The 17,288-nt window shown below is 36.6% G+C and overlaps 3 protein-coding genes across 8 annotated transcripts; 2 read left to right on the top strand and 1 right to left on the bottom strand.

Moving 5' to 3' along the window:
* The first annotated feature begins 511 nt into the window (after positions 1 to 511).
* LOC109088149 (zinc finger protein 3-like) lies at positions 512 to 2,830 on the top strand. Its single transcript, XM_042740140.1, has 2 exons — positions 512 to 737; positions 1,365 to 2,830. Exon 2 carries the CDS (start codon positions 1,485 to 1,487, stop codon positions 2,205 to 2,207), a length of 723 nt encoding a protein of 240 aa, XP_042596074.1. The 5' UTR covers positions 512 to 737; positions 1,365 to 1,484; the 3' UTR covers positions 2,208 to 2,830.
* A 2,848-nt stretch (positions 2,831 to 5,678) lies between these two features.
* On the top strand, positions 5,679 to 10,607 carry LOC109088150 (zinc finger protein 239-like). Of its 5 annotated transcripts, none has more exons than XM_019102302.2 (3): positions 9,129 to 9,284; positions 9,541 to 9,675; positions 9,798 to 10,607. In XM_019102302.2, exons 2-3 carry the CDS (start codon positions 9,591 to 9,593, stop codon positions 10,580 to 10,582), a joined length of 870 nt encoding a protein of 289 aa, XP_018957847.2. In that variant the 5' UTR covers positions 9,129 to 9,284; positions 9,541 to 9,590; the 3' UTR covers positions 10,583 to 10,607. The 5 variants fall into 5 exon arrangements, with proteins under 5 accessions (XP_042596059.1, XP_042596060.1, XP_042596062.1 ...); XM_042740127.1 differs by having other exon boundaries at positions 9,130 to 9,284; positions 9,591 to 9,675; XM_042740125.1 differs by lacking the exons at positions 9,129 to 9,284; positions 9,541 to 9,675; positions 9,798 to 10,607 and adding exons at positions 5,679 to 5,898; positions 5,996 to 7,719.
* A 1,740-nt stretch (positions 10,608 to 12,347) lies between these two features.
* LOC109081545 (gastrula zinc finger protein XlCGF8.2DB) lies at positions 12,348 to 17,262 on the bottom strand. Of its 2 annotated transcripts, none has more exons than XM_042740122.1 (3): positions 16,988 to 17,262; positions 16,370 to 16,548; positions 12,348 to 14,070 (listed from the first exon to the last, which is right to left on the bottom strand). In XM_042740122.1, the coding sequence occupies exons 2-3, from the start codon at positions 16,470 to 16,472 to the stop codon at positions 13,094 to 13,096; spliced, it is 1,080 nt and encodes a 359-aa protein (XP_042596056.1). In that variant the 5' UTR covers positions 16,473 to 16,548; positions 16,988 to 17,262; the 3' UTR covers positions 12,348 to 13,093. The 2 variants fall into 2 exon arrangements, with proteins under 2 accessions (XP_042596056.1, XP_042596057.1); XM_042740123.1 differs by having other exon boundaries at positions 17,055 to 17,262.
* Positions 17,263 to 17,288: the final 26 nt, after the last annotated feature.

Raw genomic sequence — 17,288 nt, 5'->3', positions numbered from 1 at the left:
GGTTCACATATTTTTGACATTTATTCTCCTTGAACTGATTTTAACCAAATGGAAGTAAAAGAACAAAGCCAAGTACTGAATGAAGTGAAATTTCAGTGGTGATGATCTGTATTTTGGCTCAGTCTGTTGAGTCACAATGAAATGTGCTTAATGTGCCAATTTACCGAAGATCAGACATCATCAGTTATAATGAATGAGGTGAAAACAGTGATTGAGTTAAACATCACAGCTTTTCGATTTCAAACAGACATTGTACATTATCACTGGGCAACTTTTATGCATATGCAAATAGGTGCAAATAGGCCCACCGGGGAGAAAACCAATCCAACGCTCTCCATTGACTTTCTATTGCGGGATGCTGCCTCGTTGTCATTTCTGACTTATAACAAAAAACAGAGCAATGCCTAAGAGATGCTATGTGACAAGGTGTACAGTAAACAAGCTAAAAACCCCAGAACTACGTTTTTATAAGTTTTGTTTGCTGTACACCTTGTCACATAGCAGCTCTTAGGCTTTGCTCTGTTTTTTTGTTATAAGTCAGAAATGACAAGAAGGCAGCTTCCCGCAATAGAAAGTCAATGGAGAGCATTGGATTGCACCCCCCAGTGTGGGCGTGACCTAAATGCGCTCTGGGGGCGGAGCCGATGAGAGTCGCTTACGTGGCTATTTCTTTCCTGGCGCTCTTTCACACTGTTCAGACTCGGTGGAAAACTCCTCCAACACAATAGAGAGCACAGGTAAATACTGATTTCTGTCAGTGCTTAAATGAGGATTATTTTATATTTAACTCTGATGCTAAAGTTAAACTACCCTGGGGTGCCTTTCAATACTACTAACTCGTGTAGAAGATTTTTATGAATTAATCAAGCATGATCAATGTGAATGTCACTATATATATATATATATATATATGAGTTATTCTTTATTATAGTCATGTATTCCACTGTGTGTGCTCAATGAGCTGCTGTTAGGCCTATGAGTAAAAACATGAGGTTGTGCTGACGTGATATGAACTGAGACCTCTTTGTGTTACTATTATGCTGTGATGAGGAGATATAGACTGGGGTCAAAAGTTAATAAGTCATAGTGGCCTCAATGATATGTATTGTTTATGGAAACCTATATAAAAAGAGAAAGAAAAGACAGATTCTCTGCAGAGTCTCTGGGCTTCATAATCAAAATCTTCTGGGATCAAAACCTTAAGACTTCAAGAGTGATTTCTCATAGTAGAACTAATTTGGCGCTTAAAAATATGATTATTGATACTCCCCAGACCTGATCTCTGCTATTTTCTGCTAATCAGGGTGCAGTTGAATTTTCACATTTATGGAACTAATTATAACTACTTAATATGTTTATTTTAGACCCCATGAAAGTGAAAGAGCAAAGACAATAGCTGACTGAAGAGGAGGAGGAACACAGTGACTTCAGAACTCAAAGATAACCAAACAAAACGCTGCTCACATTCAGCTGATTGTTCAGTGATGGAAAATTTTAAAGAGCACCAGAAAACACATAATGATGTGAGAGATCATGTGTGTTGTGAGTGTGGGAAGAGCTTTACTACAGCTAGCAATCTGACACTGCACCAAAGAATTCACACCGGAGAAAAACCTTACAAGTGCTCTTATTGTGACAAGAGTTTCTCTGTGTCAAGTTCTCTGAAAATACACGAGCGAATTCACACTGGAGAGAAACCGTATCACTGTACTCAGTGTGGAAAGAGTTTCAGATGTAAAACTGCTCTCAATGTTCATCTCCTCGTTCACTCTGCCGTAAAGCCATTTACATGTGATCAGTGTGGTAATGATTTTAAATTATCAAAACATCTAAAAAACCACATGAAAATTCACACAAATGTGAGACCGTATGCATGTTCATTTTGTGAAAAGTGCTTTTCTCGGCTGGATCATTGTAAACGGCACCAGAAAACACACTACAGTAAGAAAGATCATGTGTGTTGTGACTGTGGGAAGAGCTTTACTAGAGCTGATCATCTAAAACAGCACCAAATACTTCACACTGGAGAAAAACCTCACAAGTGCTCATATTGTGACAGGAGTTTTAATCAGTCTGGAAACCTGAAAGCACACGAGCGAGTTCACACTGGAGAGAAACCATACTACTGCCCTCCCTGTGAGAAGAGCTTCGGATTTTTAAAAAGCCTTGAAAAACACATGAAAATATGTCCTAATTTGTCACAGTGAGGTATATTTTAATGTTAGAACAGTGTGAGATAAACAAAATATTGAGTTTCTCTCAAAAGCACAAAAAACATCTAGTTTAATTTTGTGAATTTTGACTTGTTCTTAGTCTGATTAAGGAACTATAGAGTGTAGGACGTTAAAGCTATAATGAGAGCAGAACTGAGCAAAAGCAGAAGAAAAGCAGCGGGCCCCAAAGGCAACATGGATGACCGTGAATCACATATCCTGCCGCCAACAAGTCTGGAGCGAAATACCGGCTGTCTCCTTCACAGAAGAAGATTGTTAAATCTAGGCAGATAACTCAAGATTAATGGTGGAAGAGACGACACATGTGACTCTCGTGAGGAAAGCCATGGGTTCCTCCCAAGGACAGAGAACCCAAAACCTTTTGGCCTTCCTCACAGAACAGAACAGAAGCTGCCCTAACATATCAAAAATGCATAAGATCATCCGACTTATAACCAAACATCATTCCACTGCATAATGCCAGATCATCTGTGTAACCCAATCATTTAACTATCCTGTTTTAATAACTTGTTGTTCATGTGCAGTGCTTGAAGTGGGAAAAAAGTGCCAGTACTCCTCCTACCCCCTTTTCAAAAATAAAAATAAAATAGAAATAATTTACGGGTGCAAGTTTTTCAGTCCGGTTCTCATGAGAGCACTTGGAGATATGGTTTGGTGCTCACACTGTGTGACCCATTAAATAGAACTACAAAACTTTTATTAATAATAGCAGTAATATAATAATATAGTCTTTCTTTCTTTCTTTTTTTAATAAAAATAATAAACAAATCAACATATAGAGTACATGTAATGACTTATTTCTGTAAATGCTTAAATTTATATATATATATGCATTATTATTATTATTCTTTAGCTTGGTTTAAACTAATCAGTTTTTGCTTGGCTGGAACAGCAGCTACGCTAATTATGTCTCTATTAAACAGCACCAGAAAACACACTCCAGTAAGAAAGATCATGTGTGTTGTGACTGTGGGAGGAGCTTTACTAGAGCTGACACTCTGCAACAGCACCAAAGAATTCACACCGGAGAAAAACCTTACAAGTGCTCATATTGTGACAAGACTTTCATTCAGTCTGGAAGCCTGCAATCACATGAACGAGTTCATACCGGAGAGAAACCATACTACTGCCCTCCCTGTGAGAAGAGCTTTAGACATTTAAAAAGCCTTAAAATTTCACACGTCGTCACAGTGAGCAACATTTTTGTGTTAAAACAGTCGATTAAGCTGTGTGAGAGAAACAAAATATAATTTCAACTAATACCATAACAGCATCTAGTTTAATTTTGTGCATTTAATTATAAAATGTACAACAGAGTGATTCTTGAAGCTTCAATAGCTTTAAGCAATTATTATTGATCTTTTTTTTTTTGTTTTACCTTTTTTGGCTGTGACTCCAGTCTGATTTTCAACTGATCTCTACTCAACTGATCTGTTTTTAAAAAGTAGATAGGAAGCCTCAATTTATGTGAAGTGGAATGAGGAGGCCTCATGTTTCTTCAATCCCTCCACCCTTTCTTCCCTTCGCTCAGTATCTCAGAATGATTATATAAATATAAAATCTTTTGTGACAATGCAAGTGATTGAAAAGTCGTGTTTGATTTTATTTAAAATGTCTCAGTGTGACTACAATGGTCTCAATCTTACAAGAAGTAGACTAAAAGATAATGGATCCTAAGAGTTTAGAGGTGGTTCGTTTACTGTTTGGTAAACTGGCTCTTTCCCAGTGTCTTTAATGCAAATTACCATCTGCCCCCAAAAGGTGTAAAACTCTTAACGTCTAGGCCTTAATCAATGCATATTCCAGTTGCTAGTTTCTGTCTCCATTTGGAGGATGTATGTCTTGCTCTGAGTAGCCCTACTTAAAAAAAAATGTTGCATATATATACTCCGTTCGATATGCATCCTTTGCTCTTAGTGTTTAACTTTGAAATTATATATTTGAATTTTGAAATTTGATTTGATATATCTGTAATTGGTGAATTACATTTTTACCTAATTGATAATAAATTTATATATTTGATTTTGCTCTGACTCACTCTGAGATTGTTGACTCAAAGTTTGCTTATAGATAATAATCAGATGTCTAAATGCATAAATGATTCGAATGATCGATAATAACTGGAACTGTCATAATAAGATGGAACCAGATACCAATTAGATTAACAATTAACAAATGTATCATTTCAGTATGAAAACACAAGTCTCAGCACGTTGACACCAATGAAATGTGCTTAATGTGCCAATTTACAAAAGATCTCATCATCATAATGAATGAGCTGAAAACAGTGAACTATTTGGATGAGACAAAGAGGCTTTTATCATCTGCACATTCACTCTGGAGAAAAGCCATTTAAGTGTGATCAGTGTGGTAAATCCTTTATTTCACCATAAAATCTAACTTTTTCAGGACTGGACACATATAAACAGCATCAGAAAATATGATGTCTGCTTCTGTCTCTGTGTAATAACAAAAATAAATGACTATTTCACTAACAAGGTCTAGGATGTCATCTGCTTAATAATTTACATTTATTAATTTAGCAGATGCTTTTATCCAAAGCAGCTTACAAATAAGGAATAGAACAAGCCACAAACATGTTTTAGTGTTCTGAGTGTACAAGAGATTATCAGAAATAATGTCTAATGCACAATAATGAGCTTAAAACATTAATACTGTAGCAGGAAATATTTTTTGGAATGCACAATTATTATTGTAAAAGCAACACAGAGTGATTGTCTATTATTGGTCATATTTTATTTAGTTCGGAGACCGTAATATATTTTATTTGTGTTGGTCCTGTAGCTGGTCTCTCAGGTTGTTGGTTTTTCTTTCCACGTCCATTTATAAATGACCAGGAGTATCCAGTGGGTGGAAGCAAACACTACAGAGTTTTCCATATGAGTCCAAAAAAACCAAACAAACAGAGAAAAGCTCAAAGCAGGAGCGCTGGAAGTTTTTACTGTTTCGAGTAGATGTTTACTTCTTTGAAAAGTACAAATTTACTTTCAGTGTCCAACCTTGTTACGACCGTGTAAAGAATGGAAAAATTTATGAGTATTTTCGCCGGGTATAATGTAGAAACTTTAATTTTCTGTGCAGCTGCTATGCAATGATTTGTACTAAAAGCAGCATAAGCCTACAAATAAACATGAATTGAACTGAGTCATTTAGTCATTAATTGGATTATATTTTGCCTCTCTGGAGATTACCTTGAATATGAAATGCTTATATGTTTTCGGCATTAAATTTAAGTTTAGTTTATGTGTTAATTGAAGAATTTACCTGTTTCATCCTTATTTAGAACCCAACAATTTGATGACATACCATGTCAAAATATTCTGTATTTCTAACAGCAAATACATATGTTCACTTAGTTTAAGTGTAATAAAAGTAACACACTCAGTAGCACTAAACTGAAGGCATCCGCCCCCATGTGACGCAAGCCCCTCCCACACGGAGGTGAGGTCCACCCACTTTGACATCTCTGGGCTGATACAAACTTGGGAAATATTCACATCCTCCTAGAGGAGAAGAACAAACTCCAGGTGCAGCAGCTGAAATCTGTGCCTGTTAAAGATGGAGTTTATTAAAGAGGAGACTGAAGACATGAGTGATCCAGAACCATCCAGAATAAAACATGAAGATACTGAGGAACAAACAGGTTGGTGTTAATTTTTGAGTCTTGACTACTGACTACTGAGGCTAATCTGAATTTTTACATTTCTCATTTTTGAACTATTTCTAACTTTTTCAATTAGACCAGATGAAAGTGACAGAGCAAAGACAAGAACTGAGTGAACAACACCGTGACTTCAAAACCCAAATAATAAAAGCCAAAAAGCTGCAGACCTGTGATCAGCGTGGTAAAGATTCATCACATCTGAAAACACACCTGAAGGACCATATAAACGAGAAACCTCTCTCGTCTTCTTTCCATGGAAAGAGTCGCTCATTGATGGAAAATTGTGAACAGCACCAGAGAACTCATAATGAAGTGAAAGATCATGTGTGTCGTGATTGTGGGAGGAGCTTTACTAAAGTTACCAGTTTGAAACTGCACCAAATGATTCACACCGGAGAAAAACCTCACAAGTGCTCATATTGTAGCAAGAGTTTCACTCAGGCAGGAACCATGAAAATACACGAGCGAGTTCATACTGGAGAGAAACCGTATCACTGTACTCAGTGTGGAAAGAGTTTCACATATAGAACTGATCTCAATGTTCATCTCCTCGTTCACTCTGGAGAAAATCCATTTACATGTGATCAGTGTGGTACAGATTTTAAATCATCAACTGTTCTGAAAGAACACATGAAAATTCACACAAATGTGAGACCGTATGCATGTTCGGTTTGTGAAAAGTGTTTTTTTCGGCTGGATCATTGTAAACGGCACCAGAAAACACACACCGGTGAGAAAGATCATGTGTGTCGTGAGTGTGGGAAGAGCTTTACTAGAGCTGACAAACTGAAACAGCACCAAAGAATTCACACCGGAGAAAAACCTCACAAGTGCTCATATTGTGACAGGAGTTTTAATCAGTCTGGAAACCTGAAAGCACACGAGCGAGTTCACACTGGAGAGAAACCATACTACTGCCCTCCCTGTGAGAAGAGCTTCGGATTTTTAAAAAGCCTTGAAAAACACATGAAAATATGTCCTAATTTGTCACAGTGAGCTACATTTTAATGTTAGAACAGTGTGAGATAAACAAAATCTTGAGTTTCTCTCAAAAGCACAAAAAACATCTAGTTTAATTTTGTGAATTTTCACTTGTTCTTAGTCTGATTAAGGAACTATAGAGTGTAGGACATTAAAGCTATAATGAGAGCAGAACTGAGCAAAAGCAGAAGAAAAGCAGCGGGCCCCAAAGGCAACATGGATGACCGTGAATCACATATCCTGCCGCCAACAAGTCTGGAGCGAAATACCGGCTGTCTCCTTCACAGAAGAAGATTGTTAAATCTAGGCAGATAACTCAAGATTAATGGTGGAAGAGATCCGACTCCCTCCCCACCGAGGACAGAGAGAAAATCCTTTTGGCCTTCCTCACAGAACAGAGCTCTCTCTTGAGGAATGGCTGCCCTAACGTATCAAAAATGCATAAGATCATCCGACTTATAACCAAACATCATTCCACTGCACAATGCCCCATCATCTGTGTAACCCAATCATTTGATTATCCTGTTTTAATCACTCGTTGTCTATGTGCAGTGCTTGAAGTGGGCAAAAACGATCCAGTAACCCCCCTACCCCCTTTCAAAAATAAAAATAAAATAGAAATAAATTATGTGATTCCCTCTTTTCTTTTATCTTGGGATTAACATTAATGTGACAGACGGCCTGCATTAATTCTATTCAATTCAAGTTTATTTGGATAGCTCTTTTCACGATACAAATCATTGCAAAGCAGCTTTACATGAAATTAAGCTTCTACAATATATTTAGCTTATCAGTGGTGACTATGTCAAGTTGATGTATACATATGGCAAAAATTTATGGTAAAAATCAATTATTATATGTTGCAATCATACTTATAGCAAAATGTGGTAGTTCTGTATGTTGTTTCAGGGCTGGCATCATCTCTTCTCAGGTGTTCTGGATCCAGACTGAAGCTTGTGTAAATCCTACAAATAGAGACACAATAGCTGCTGTTCCAACCAAGCAAAAACTGATTAGTTTAACCCAAGCTAAAGAATAATAATGCTCATTTGATCAGATATAACTGCAGTCCAAAATTATGAGATGCATTATTTGAATGCTTGGCCAGAGATATGTGTTTTTAATCTAGATTTAAACAGAGAGAGTGTGTCTGGACCCCGAACATTATCAGGAAGGCTATTCCAGAGTTTGGGAGCCAATTGTGAAAAAGCTCCTTTAGTGAACTTTTAACAGTATAATGCACGGATCTAATATAATGTTACATCCGATGTTTTCCCTAACAGATCTCCAAATGTTCACTTAGGATATAACAGATTATATATGCATGAATAGTTAAATATATTTAGCCTATAGGCCTGCTGTAAACCTGTGTATAGCCTGTGTGCATCAACAAATCTTAAAAAGCATTGTTCTTTGTCACAATGAACAAATTTTTTTCTTCATATACAATATTTTCAACATCAAGTAAACCGTGAAATTCAGAAACTAGGTTGCACAGTTTGTGGAGGTGTTTCTTTTAAAACTAAACTTAAAAATGGCCAATGTATGAAACAATTTCCTCAGTTTGAGTTTTCAACTTTTAAAATTGACTTTTTAAGTTTGATCCCATAAACTGAACTTGATCCCACTGAAAGTCAATATTTACTAAAAAAACAAAAACTAAACTAAACTAAAAAGCTCATTTGACATATATGTCAGCATTCTTTTCAATAAATGTCAATTATTGAAATCGCACATGTATTTACGAATCATATTGTAAAGTTTAGGGTTCGTTTAAATGAATTCGACAAATGTTTGTGATGCTATTTAATTTTTTTTTATTATTTAGTTATCGCTGTTTTTCTGTATGAATATAATATATATAATGCACAAAAGAGTAGCGTTAAACATGAGCAGAGAAAGTTTGAAGTATGACCAGTTCGAGTGCTGGTTAAAATATAAATCCATGAGCTGGATGTAGTATATTTTCAATTTTCAATTTTCAATTTTCAATTTTTTTTTTTTTTTTTACAGTTTAATTAATAAAGTAAATCCAAATGTAAAGTGTATAGGTAAATCAATAAAGAAGAGGTTATCTAGGCTATAACAGAATAATGTTAAAGCATTCAAATTTAAACAGCACACTTAAAATAATTGGGATAATTTGATTTTATTAGCGAGACTGTACTGGTGAATATAATATAAATCTCTGTTCCACACTCCGGAGCTGAAGGTGGCGGTAATGCACCTAGTTATGTTGGTTGCCAGCCGCTGTTAAAAACGAAGAAGAAGAAGAACTAGAGCAGGAAGAAGAAGAAATATAAATGCATTTTTAGTGTTTGTTGCAACATGTGAGAGATTTTCCCGATTTACAGAGTTTGACATGAACCCCCTCGATAAAAGAGGTATTTAGCTATTAATAAATACACGCACTGCTTTTGTATTAGTATTGAATATGCGTGCATTCTTCTTCTTTTTCTTTTTTTTGTTTTGTTCGATGCTAACATTGTCAAGAAATGATGTGCCAAGCAAGTTATAATTCGAGAATTTAACCCTTTATCGTTATTTAGAGTCCTGGGTTACATAAAGACGAGATTGCTTTTATACAGCTGTTTATATACTAAAAATGCACCGCTTTATTTATATTTTTGTGTGTCTCAGTATCAGACAATGAACAGTGAAGCTGAAATCTGTGACATACTGTGTTAAAGATGGAGTTTATTAAAGAGGAGATTGAAGACACGAGTGATCCAGAAGCATTTAGAATAAAACATGAAGATACTGGGGAACAAACAGGTTGGTGTCCATTCACGATTCTTCATTATTGACTGTTTTGTAGCTATGAAAAGTTAAGAAGCAGGTCAATATAGAAGGTAAATGCAATGCTCACTTGAACTGATTCTAAGTGTTTATTTTAGAGCGGATTGAGATGCAAGAGCAAAGACGAGAACCGATCGAAGAGGAGGAGAAACGCGACTTGAGCACTCAAAAAACACAAAACAAAAACATGCACACCTGCTCACAGTGTGAAAAGAGTTTCAAGTGCAAAGGATACCTTAAAAAGCACATGTTAGTCCACACCGGAGAGAAACCATACACATGCACTCAGTGTGGAAAGAGTTATCCGCGACTGGACACTTATAAACGGCATCAGAAAAAACACAATGGAGAGAAACAGTGCAAAAAAAACGCAGGTAGTCTCAAAAAACGTCTGCACGTGCACGCTAGAAAAAAGTCGTATAACTGTGATCAGTGTGGTAAGGATTTGAATTCACTGTCAGGTCTCAGTCGACACAGAAAGCTGCATCGAAACGAGAAGCCTCACTGCTGCTCTTACTGTGGAAAGAGTTTTACGCAGCTGAGCAATTGTAAACAGCACCAGATGATACACACCGGTAAGAGAGATCACGTGTGTCCCGAGTGTGGGAAGAGCTTCACGACCGCTGGAGATTTGAAAAGGCACTTAAAAATTCACTCCGGAGAAAAACCCCACAAGTGCTCGTATTGTGAGAAGAGTTTCATTCGGCCGGAGCACTTGAGAGTACACGAGCGAGTTCACACCGGAGAGAAACCGTATCACTGTACGCAGTGTGGAGAGAGTTTCAAACGCTTCCGTAGTCTGGTGACTCATGTGGAAAAACACTGTTCTTGTCACAGTGAGCAGAGCTTATCTACAGAATTAATGCTTTTAAAAATAAAATAAAATATGAGATTCAGATAAAGCGAAAGTTAAGTGTGTCATCTTATTTTGTAATGGTAATGGATGGATATGAATTTATAAATTTGCACATTTCTGTGTTTTAAGTTTGGTTAATTATGTTTTTTTTTTCTTTTGAATGTATATGGGTTCTGTATAATGGCAAAAATAATAAAAAAATTGAACTGATATATTAGTGTATTAGTTTATTAATGTATTAGTCCCTTATTATAGTACTTAAGTCAAATGTTTTAACCCGTCTTCGAATTCAGAGACAGGAACATATTTTAAAACAGCTTTTAAAGATGATGATTTTGCTGCCGATAGAATGTGATTCATTTGCAGTATAGATCTCAGACGTCATCATGATACAGTTTTGATGACGTCTGAGATTTTGTTTGTGTGTGTTAGGAAGCTGGTATCAAACAAGTCCCTCGATGCTTCTGCGTGTTAATTTTCTTAAACATTTTTTCTTGGTTATGCAAACGTTAGAGAAAATATGTAAGGCAAGTTTCTTTTGATCATTATTTTTGGACATTCTGAAACAATTAGTAACAACATTTTATTTTATTTTTTTTATTCTAAAAAAACTAATTCATGATGTGAACGTTGTTAATATTCTTTGCACTAACGTTTTATTTTTGTTACCAGAACTGTGAAGGAACCTTACCAGAATGTTAGCTAAAATTCTGAGAATATTTCTAATTGGTAGCCATAGTTGCTTTTTTCTATAGCCTACAATAAAAGTGTAGTGTCCCTGAGTGTCATGCTTAAATTTGCATATTGCATGGCATTGTAGATATGATACTAACTCAATTGAAATACATGTAAACAAACAGGTATATTTGATGTTATTTTCTATGTGTTTATGCTTTCACTATTTACCTTACATTTATTGGTTTCAGGTTCTTTAATGTTTGGTTGATATCTGAGGAAGTCTCATCTTCATTGTTTTGTCTCAATGGGAATAAAATAATAAATTAATTTAAAACTATTACATCTGCATACGTCTCCAGTAAAAGTCAACTTTGAGATTTGAATCCGCATCAAATGAGTTTTGGCTTTCCGCGCCCCCTGGAGGAAGACAAGCGAATAACAGCTGCTGCTCAGTGCGCATGCGCGCTGCAGAGCGAGTGTACAGCAGAGACACTGCATTTCTAACAACTGTGTGACATACTGTGTTAAAGATGGAGTTTATTAAAGAGGAGATTGAAGACATGAGTGATCCAGAACCATCCAGAATAAAACAAAGATACTGAGGAAGAAACAGGTTGATGTTCATTCATGATTCTTCATTATTGATGACCACTGACTGAGGAGCATTAATGTAAACAAACACAGAAGTTCACCATTTGTGGTGGCTGTAATTAATAATTATATAATATATAATCATTTAATGTGATAATCATACAATTATTTATATATATATATATATATATATATATATATATATATATATATATATATATATAAAAATCATAGGAATTGTTATAATATAAAGATGGGTGAATAAAAATGCATTAAAAAATTATAATTTTGAGAAAAAAGTCGCAATTACCTCAGAATTGTGAGATAAACGTCATTATAAAATCATATTTTTTTTGTTTTTATTTGATTACCACTGTTTGTTATAATACATGTGTATTAAATCTTAAATCCAGTAAATTTAAAACGGAAAACACAGAATTTCAGAATATATATATATATATATAATATATATATATATATATTTTGATCGGATATCTTTTCCAATTGATACATAATCTTCAGATTGTCATGATATTGATTTATTTTATGTTTTGATGAATTCAAATGTAGCAGGTCACTTGATACAATATTCTGCAAGATTTGACTTTTTTATTCTTCATGTACAGTCAGCGCATTATACACAAGACAGGCGCTCCTTAAGACAGAGCCAAATAAATTAATGACATTAATAACCCTATTCAAGCCTGCAATGACAGTAGAGAACGTGGTGTGATGGAAATCATTTTGTTCATCCAAAAATACAGTCTGGAATAATTAAGAATTTTCTAAATGTTTTTAGAAAGATATCTCCTCCAGTCTCCACCAAGACTGCATTGATTTGATCAAAAATAAATGCAGCAAATCATCATATTAGAATGATTTCTGAAGATCATGTGACACTGAAGACTGGAGGAATGATGCTGAAAATACAGATTTGATCACAGAAATAAATTACAGTTGACAATATATTAACAGAATTATTTCAAATTCTAATAAAATTTCACAATTTTTACTGTATTTTTGTCATGTTAAGCATAAGAAACACTTCACCGTTGCACATGAAAACAACCTTCTCTCTTTAAAAATAAAGGTGCTTAAAAGAACTTCACAGTGATGCCACAGAAGAACCATTCAGTCAAAGGTTCTTATAAAAACACCTTTTTATAATCTGAAGAACCTTTTTTTGTGAAACAGAAAGATTAAAGGTTCTTTACGGAACCATTTAGACAAAAAAAGCTTCTTCTACGGCATCGTGAAGCCCCTTTATTTTTAAGAGTGCGATGATTTCTTGCAATGTTTTTTAATATGAGTAATAAGATTGGTTAGCTGCGAGAAGCTCCTCCCGCATGACGGGCAGTGATACGGCTTCTCTCCAGTGTGAACTCGCTCGTGAACCTTCAGCGATCCAGACTGAGTGAAGCTCTTGTCACAGTGCGTGCACTTGTAGGGTTTTTCTCCGGTGTGAATCCTCTGGTGCTCCTTCAGTCGCTTGGCTGTGGTGAAGGTCTTGCCGCACTCAAAGCACACGTGGTCTCTCTCACCGCTGTGTCTTTTCTGGTGCTCTCTGAAATTGCCCGGCCATATGAAGCTCTTTCCGCACAGAGAGCACACGTACGGCCTCTCATTCGTGTGAACCTTCAGGTGGTTTTTCAGGATGGATGATGACGTGAAACCTTCTCCGCAGTGAACGCAATTAAACGGCTTCACCCCAGAATGAGAGTGGAGATGATTACTGAGACTGTGCGCCCATTTAAAGCTCTTTGCGCAGTGATGGCATTTAAAAGGCTTCTCTCCGGTGTGAACTCTTATGTGATCCTTAAGGCCTTTTTTACACGTTAAACCCTTTCCGCACTGAGTGCAGATGAACAGCTTCTCCCTGGAGTGGATTCTTAGGTGAACCTTGAGGTTGTTTTTGAAGGTGAAGCTCCTTCCACACTGATGGCAGGTGTATGGTTTCTCTCCGGTGTGAATCCGCAGGTGATACTTCATGCTCTCTTTACGCGTGAAACTCTTCCCGCAGTGATGGCAGCTGAAAGGTTTCTCTCCCGTGTGAATTCGTAAGTGTTCTTTAAGGCCGTCTCTCCGCGTGAAACTCTTTCCGCACTGAGGACACGTGAAGGGGTTTTCGGTCTCGGTTCTTTGAGTTTTCTTCTCAGTCTCCGAACACGTTTCTTCAGTTCTGAAAGGTTCCTGATTCTGATGTTTCTCCTCCTTCTCTTCACTTTCTTCTTTTATGTATGTCAAGTCTGCAAAACACACACACACACACACACACACACACACACACACACACACACACACACACACACACACAGACGTACACACAAAGTCAATTAAATACAACGATATTTGATACACTAGAATTAAATTCTATGATGCTCATTCAATGCCGTTCAATTACTGTATTATTCAAGAATTGTTCTTGGTGATACGTCCATTTAACATGTACTACTTGTGCATTCAGGGAACATTCAAAAATAACATTTCCATAATGTCTGCATGTCATTAAATGAAAACAAACAAACAAAACACTTTTAAAACGTTTCTAAAAAAAATTCAGCGAACGTTCATAACTTGCAAAACATTCTTAGAAAATATTTGGCTCTCAAAGCATCAGCACAAAAATGTTATTATACATCATTCATGTAACATTTTATTTCTGAAACGTCTTAATTGGCCGTTCGTTTAACATTTACATTTTTTTTTTTTTAAATGTAACTACAGTCGTGGCCAAAAGTTTTGAGAATTACATAAATATTAGTTTTCAAAAATGTTGCTGCTAAACTGCTTTTAGATCTTTGTTTCAGTTGTTTCTGCGATGTACTGAAAATATAATTACAAGCACTTCATACGTTTCAAAGGCTTTTATCGACAATTACATGACATTTATGCAAAGAGTCAGTATTTGCAGTGTTGGCCCTTCTTTCTCAGGACCTCTGCAATTCGACTGGGCATGCTCTCAATCAACTTCTGGGCCAAATCCTGACTTATAGCAACCCATTCTTTCATAATAACTTCTTGGAGTTTGTCAGAATTAGTGGGTTTTTGTTTGTCCACCCGCCTCTTGAGGATTGACAACAAGTTCTCAATGGGATTAAGATCTGGGGAGTTTCCAGGCCATGGACCCAAAATTTCAACATTCTGGTCCCCGAGCCACTTAGTTATCACTTTTGCCTTATGGCACGGTGCTCCATCGTGCTGGAAAATGCATTGTTCTTCACCAAACTGTTGTTGGGTTGTTGAAGAAGTTGCTGTTGGAGGGTGTTTTGGTACCATTCTTTATTCATGGCTGTGTTTTTGGGCAGAATTGTGAGTGAGCCCACTCCCTTGGATGAGAAGCAATCCCACACATGAATGGTGTCAGGATGCTTTACTGTTGGCACGACACAGGACTGATGGTAGCGCTCACCTTTTCTTCTCCGGACAAGCCTTTTTCCAGATGCCCCAAACAATCGGAAAGGGGCTTCATCGGAGAATATGACTTTGCCCCAGTCCTCAGCTGTCCATTCACTATACTTTCTGCAGAAGATCAATCTGTCCCTGATGGTTTTTTTTGGAGAGAAGTGGCTTCTTTGCTGCCCTTCTTGACACCAGGCCATCTTCCAAAAGTCTTCGCCTCACTGTGCGTGCAGATGCGCTCACACCTGCCTGCTGCCATTCCTGAGCAAGCTCTGCACTGGTGGCACTCCGATCCCGCAGCTGAATCCTCTTTAGGAGACGATCCTGGCGCTTGCTGGACTTTCTTGGACGCCCTGAAGCCTTCTTTACAAGAATTGAACCTCTTTCCTTGAAGTTCTTGATGAACCTATAAATTGTTGATTTAGGTGCAATCTTAGTAGCCACAATATCCTTGCCTGTGAAGCCATTTTTATGCAACGCAATGATGGCTGCACGCGTTTCTTTGCAGGTCACCATGGTTAACAATGGAAGAACAATGATTTCAAGCATCACTCTCCTTTTAACATGTCAAGTCTGCCATTCTAACCCAATCAGCCTGACATAATGATCTCCAGCCTTGTGCTCGTCAACATTCTCACCTGAGTTAACAAGATGATTACTGAAATGATCTCAGCAGGTCCTTTAATGACAGCAATGAAATGCATTGGAAAGGTTTTTTGGGATTAAGTTAATTTTCATGGCAATGAAGGACTATGCAATTCATCTGATCACTCTTCATAACATTCTGGAGTATATGCAAATTGCTATTATAAAAACTTAAGCAGCAACTTTTCCAATTTCCAATATTTATGTAATTCTCAAAAGTTTTGGCCACGACTGTACTTGTTTCAGAACATTCAAAGAACATTCAAACGTAACGTTCCCATGATGTTCACAAAATTCCAAAATGGAATGTTCACGCGACAAATAAAGCAACGTTTTTAAAACTTTGACTGCTTTGATAACTTAATGGAAAAACATTCTCATAACATGTCCTTGTCAGCTGGGTATATGATTGTCTAAACACAGCCAGCAAATTTCAACTGAAGATTTGTTTTATTAATATTCCTCAGCAGCAATAATAATATATCAAGAATGGACGCAGACCTGTTTGCTCCTCAGTATCTTCATGTTTCATTCTGGATGGTTCCGGATCACTCATGTCTTCAATCTCCTCTTCAACAAACTCTGTCTTTACCATAGTGTACATATATTACACTTGATGTAAGATTATGGGAATATAAAAGCAGCTTCAGCTGTGAATGCTCCAAAGGACTAGTTCTGTCCTAAAAGACAAAAATAACAAGTCAGTATTTGTTTTTTTATGCTAATTATTACACCTGTCTCTTTAATTTTCCAGATTTTATTACAGTCTTTGTATTTTTGTTAAGTAGTTTCTCTTTTCCTTTGCATTTGAGTGCATACCTTGACTCAGAGTCAAATAATTAATAATATTATGTGCAATTACATGCAAATATTTGAACACAACAATTATCATTTATGATGCTGATGCTTATTTTTCACTGACAACACCGAACACAGTGTAGTTTCACATAATCATAATAAATAAAACTGCATAATGCATAAATTAATCTCGTGACGTATAATTAAAGCAGTTTAAAGAGTCAAACGTTACATTGCATGAGCTCATATGTTATCATTTTGACACACAGACGTAGCCAACATGCATGGAAAATGTCAGTTTATAGTGTTTGTTTGTTTTACCTTCTGTTCTCTATCTCGTCTCCCCTCGCGTTTTTGTGTATTTAATGTTTTTGTTATTAAAACTCACATCATGCGATTTCATATCGCTGCCTCAAACGCGCTCGTCACTGTCGTGAACACCTTCCGTACCGCGCATGGTTTTTTTTTTGTTGTTGTTGATAAATGCGCTTGGAAAAGTATACGGAGCTTACATATTTCACGATTTGTCTTAAAATTATTAATACATGGCTGTGCTGCAAAAATGTCTCCGTCCCGAGGTTTCAATGTGGTTCAGCAGCATTCAGCGCCACCTGGAGGGAAA

This window comes from Cyprinus carpio, chromosome B15 (assembly GCF_018340385.1).
Source record: "Cyprinus carpio isolate SPL01 chromosome B15, ASM1834038v1, whole genome shotgun sequence".
Taxonomy (NCBI): Eukaryota; Metazoa; Chordata; class Actinopteri; order Cypriniformes; family Cyprinidae; genus Cyprinus; species Cyprinus carpio.
This window is presented reverse-complemented; position numbering and strand designations above follow the sequence as displayed.

Excerpts from the sequence above, each read along its gene's own strand:
- LOC109088149 (XM_042740140.1), top strand. The coding sequence starts at position 1,485 with ATGGAAAATTTTAAAGAGCACCAGAAAACACATAATGATGTGAGAGAT.
- LOC109088150 (XM_042740125.1), top strand. The coding sequence starts at position 5,814 with ATGGAGTTTATTAAAGAGGAGACTGAAGACATGAGTGATCCAGAACCA. Across the intron at positions 5,899-5,995 it reads AGATACTGAGGAACAAACAG|ACCAGATGAAAGTGACAGAG; the intron begins GTTGGTGTTAAT and ends TTTTTCAATTAG.
- LOC109081545 (XM_042740122.1), bottom strand. The coding sequence starts at position 16,472 with ATGTACACTATGGTAAAGACAGAGTTTGTTGAAGAGGAGATTGAAGAC. Across the intron at positions 14,071-16,369 it reads AGATACTGAGGAGCAAACAG|ACTTGACATACATAAAAGAA; the intron begins GTCTGCGTCCAT and ends TGTGTTTTGCAG.